The sequence below is a fragment of the Hoplias malabaricus genome, chromosome 10 (assembly GCF_029633855.1).
Source record: "Hoplias malabaricus isolate fHopMal1 chromosome 10, fHopMal1.hap1, whole genome shotgun sequence".
Classification (NCBI taxonomy): Eukaryota; Metazoa; Chordata; class Actinopteri; order Characiformes; family Erythrinidae; genus Hoplias; species Hoplias malabaricus.
The window spans coordinates 229,191-232,500 of record NC_089809.1 but is presented as its reverse complement, the minus strand read 5'-3'; the positions used below and the strand labels follow the sequence as shown (position 1 = coordinate 232,500).

At 49.8% G+C, this 3,310-nt stretch overlaps 1 protein-coding gene across 1 annotated transcript; it reads right to left on the bottom strand.

Moving 5' to 3' along the window:
* Positions 1-2,150: 2,150 nt before the first annotated feature.
* On the bottom strand, positions 2,151-2,573 carry LOC136708572 (octapeptide-repeat protein T2-like). Its single transcript, XM_066683207.1, has one exon. The coding sequence runs from the start codon at positions 2,571-2,573 to the stop codon at positions 2,151-2,153; it is 423 nt and encodes a 140-aa protein (XP_066539304.1).
* Between the last annotated feature and the right edge of the window lie 737 nt (positions 2,574-3,310).

Below are 3,310 nucleotides of genomic sequence, written 5' to 3'. Positions count from 1 at the left end.
AGAGAACACACCACACTCCTCACAGACAGTCACCCGGAGGAAACCCACACAGACACAGAGAGAACACACCACACTCCTCACAGACAGTCACCCGGAGGAAACACACGCAGCCACAGAGAGAACACACCACACTCCTCACAGACAGTCACCCGGAGGAAACCCACACAGACACAGAGAGAACACACCACACTCCTCACAGACAGTCACCCGGAGGAAACCCACACAGACACAGAGAGAACACACCACACTCCTCACAGACAGTCACCCGGAGGAAACATACGCAGACACAGAGAGAACACACCACACTCCTCACAGACAGTCACCCGGAGGAAACCCACACAGACACAGAGAGAACACACCACACTCCTCACAGACAGTCACCCGGAGGAAACACACGCAGCCACAGAGAGAACACACCACACTCCTCACAGACAGTCACCCGGAGGAAACCCACACAGACACAGAGAGAACACACCACACTCCTCACAGACAGTCACCCGGAGGAAACCCACACAGACACAGAGAGAACACACCACACTCCTCACAGACAGTCACCCGGAGGAAACCCACGCAGACACAGAGAGAACACACCACACTCCTCACAGACAGTCACCCGGAGGAAACCCACACAGACACAGAGAGAACACACCACACTCCTCACAGACAGTCACCCGGAGGAAACCCACACAGACACAGAGAGAACACACCACACTCCTCACAGACAGTCACCCGGAGGAAACCCACGCAGACACAGAGAGAACACACCACACTCCTCACAGACAGTCACCCGGAGGAAACCCACACAGACACAGAGAGAACACACCACACTCCTCACAGACAGTCACCCGGAGGAAACCCACACAGACACAGAGAGAACACACCACACTCCTCACAGACAGTCACTCGGAGGAAACCCACGCAGACACAGAGAGAACACACCACACTCCTCACAGACAGTCACCCGGAGGAAACCCACGCAGACACAGAGAGAACACACCACACTCCTCACAGACAGTCACCCGGAGGAAACCCACACAGACACAGAGAGAACACACCACACTCCTCACAGACAGTCACCCGGAGGAAACATACGCAGACACAGAGAGAACACACCACACTCCTCACAGACAGTCACCCGGAGGAAACACACGCAGCCACAGAGAGAACACACCACACTCCTCACAGACAGTCACCCGGAGGAAACATACGCAGACACAGAGAGAACACGCCACACTCCTCACAGACAGTCACCCGGAGGAAACCCACACAGACACAGAGAGAACACACCACACTCCTCACAGACAGTCACCCGGAGCAGGACTCAAACCCACAACCTCCAGGACCCTGGAGCTGTGACAGAGACACCACCTGCTGCTCCACTGTGACGCTCAGGCTCTAGTTTTACGCGTCATTAATCTTTATTTATTTGAATCTGGAGATATTTACTCTACAGAGATATGATCATAGCTTTAGTTCCCTAAATCCTTTTGATATAATAATAGGCGTCTTTGCTGCGATGTGTGTGTGTGTGTGTGTGTGTGTGTGTGTGTTTAGAAAGTATTCTGATTATTATGTGTCTTTCTGTGTGCTAATTTTGGGCTTAACTTTCTCTCTCTCTGTGTGTGTGTGTGTGTGTGTAATTTTTTTTATTGTTGAAGGGGATTTGGCAAACACAGCTGTGCAGATCTGTGTCTCTGTGTGTGTGTGTGTGTGTGTGTGTGTGTGTGTGTGTGTGTGTGTGTGTGTGTGTGTGTGCATTTGTGTGTCTGAGTATGTTTGCTTATAAGATTAATGTTAATCCTAAATCATACCCCTGCACACACACACACACACACACACACACACACACACACACACACACACACACGAATACATGGAAACTTAGTCGATTATGAAAATCACTGTTCACTGGGGGCTTTGGCTTTTATTCTCTCTCTCTCTCTCTCTCTCTTTCTCCCTCACACAGACACACACACACACACTCACTCACTCAGTCACACACACACATTATGGTGTTTATTCAGTGGATTTGTGTAAATTATCCAGTAGATTTTGGGCTGAATCAGTTTAAATCTGGATTAAAGCAGCGCTCTGTTCTCCACATGACGTTCGCTTAGAGTCACTACTGAGTTTAGAGAGAGTGAGGTAAGCTATGGTGGTCTCACTGCCTGTCTGTGCCTCCTGTCTCTCTGTCTCCTGTCTCTCTGTCTCTCTGCCTCCTGTCTCTCTGCCTCCTGTCTCTCTGTCTCTCTGCCTCCTGTCTCTCTGCCTCCTGTCTCTCTGTCTCTCTGCCTCCTGTCTCTCTGCCTCCTGTCCCTCTGCCTCCTGTCTCTCTGCCTCCTGTCTCTCTGTCTCTCTGCCTCCTGTCCCTCTGCCTCCTGTCCCTCTGCCTCCTGTCTCTCTGCCTCCTGTCTCTCTGTCTCTCTGCCTCCTGTCCCTCTGCCTCCTGTCTCTCTGCCTCCTGTCTCTCTGCCTCTCTGCCTCCTGTCTCTCTGCCTCCTGTCTCTCTGTCTCTCTGCCTCCTGTCTCTCTGTCTGTCTCTCTGTCTGTGCTGTGTATGTTTTTCCAGTCATATTACAGTGTAGATGAGCGTTTGCTCTTTGTTCACCAGAGGGCGCCATACACCAGTATTTACACTGGGGCCCGGACACGGGGATGATGTGTTGTAAATCATTTATAAATCTTAGATAGAGACGGTCTTGTCCTTCAGATTAAACTCAGAGCTCAGAGACACCGCAGTTTAATTCGGGTTTAAACCAGAACCAGAGAAAATCTGAATTAAAATAATCCGATTATCTATCTATCTCTCTACCTATCTATCTATCTATCTATCTATCTATCTATCTATCTATCTGTCTGTCTGTCTGTCTGTCTGTCTGTCTGTCTATCTGTCTGTCTGTCTGTCTGTCTGTCTGTCTGTCTATCTATCTGTCTGTCTGTCTGTCTGTCTGTCTATCTATCTGTCTGTCTGTCTGTCTATCTGTCTGTCTCTGTCTGTCTGTCTTTCTGTCTCTGTCTGTCTGTCTCTGTCTGTCTGTCTATCTATCTGTCTGTCTGTCTGTCTATCTGTCTGTCTCGGTCTGTCTGTCTTTCTGTCTCTGTCTGTCTGTCTCTGTCTGTGTCTGTCTGTCTGTCTCTGTCTGTCTGTGTCTGTCTGTCTGTCTCTGTCTGTCTGTCTGTCTTTCTGTCTCTGTCTGTCTATCTCTGTCTGTCTGTCTGTCTTTCTGTCTCTGTCTGTCTGTCTCTGTCTGTCTCTGTCTGTCTGTCTGTCTTTCTGTCTCTGTCTGTCTTTCTGTCTCTGTCTGTCTGT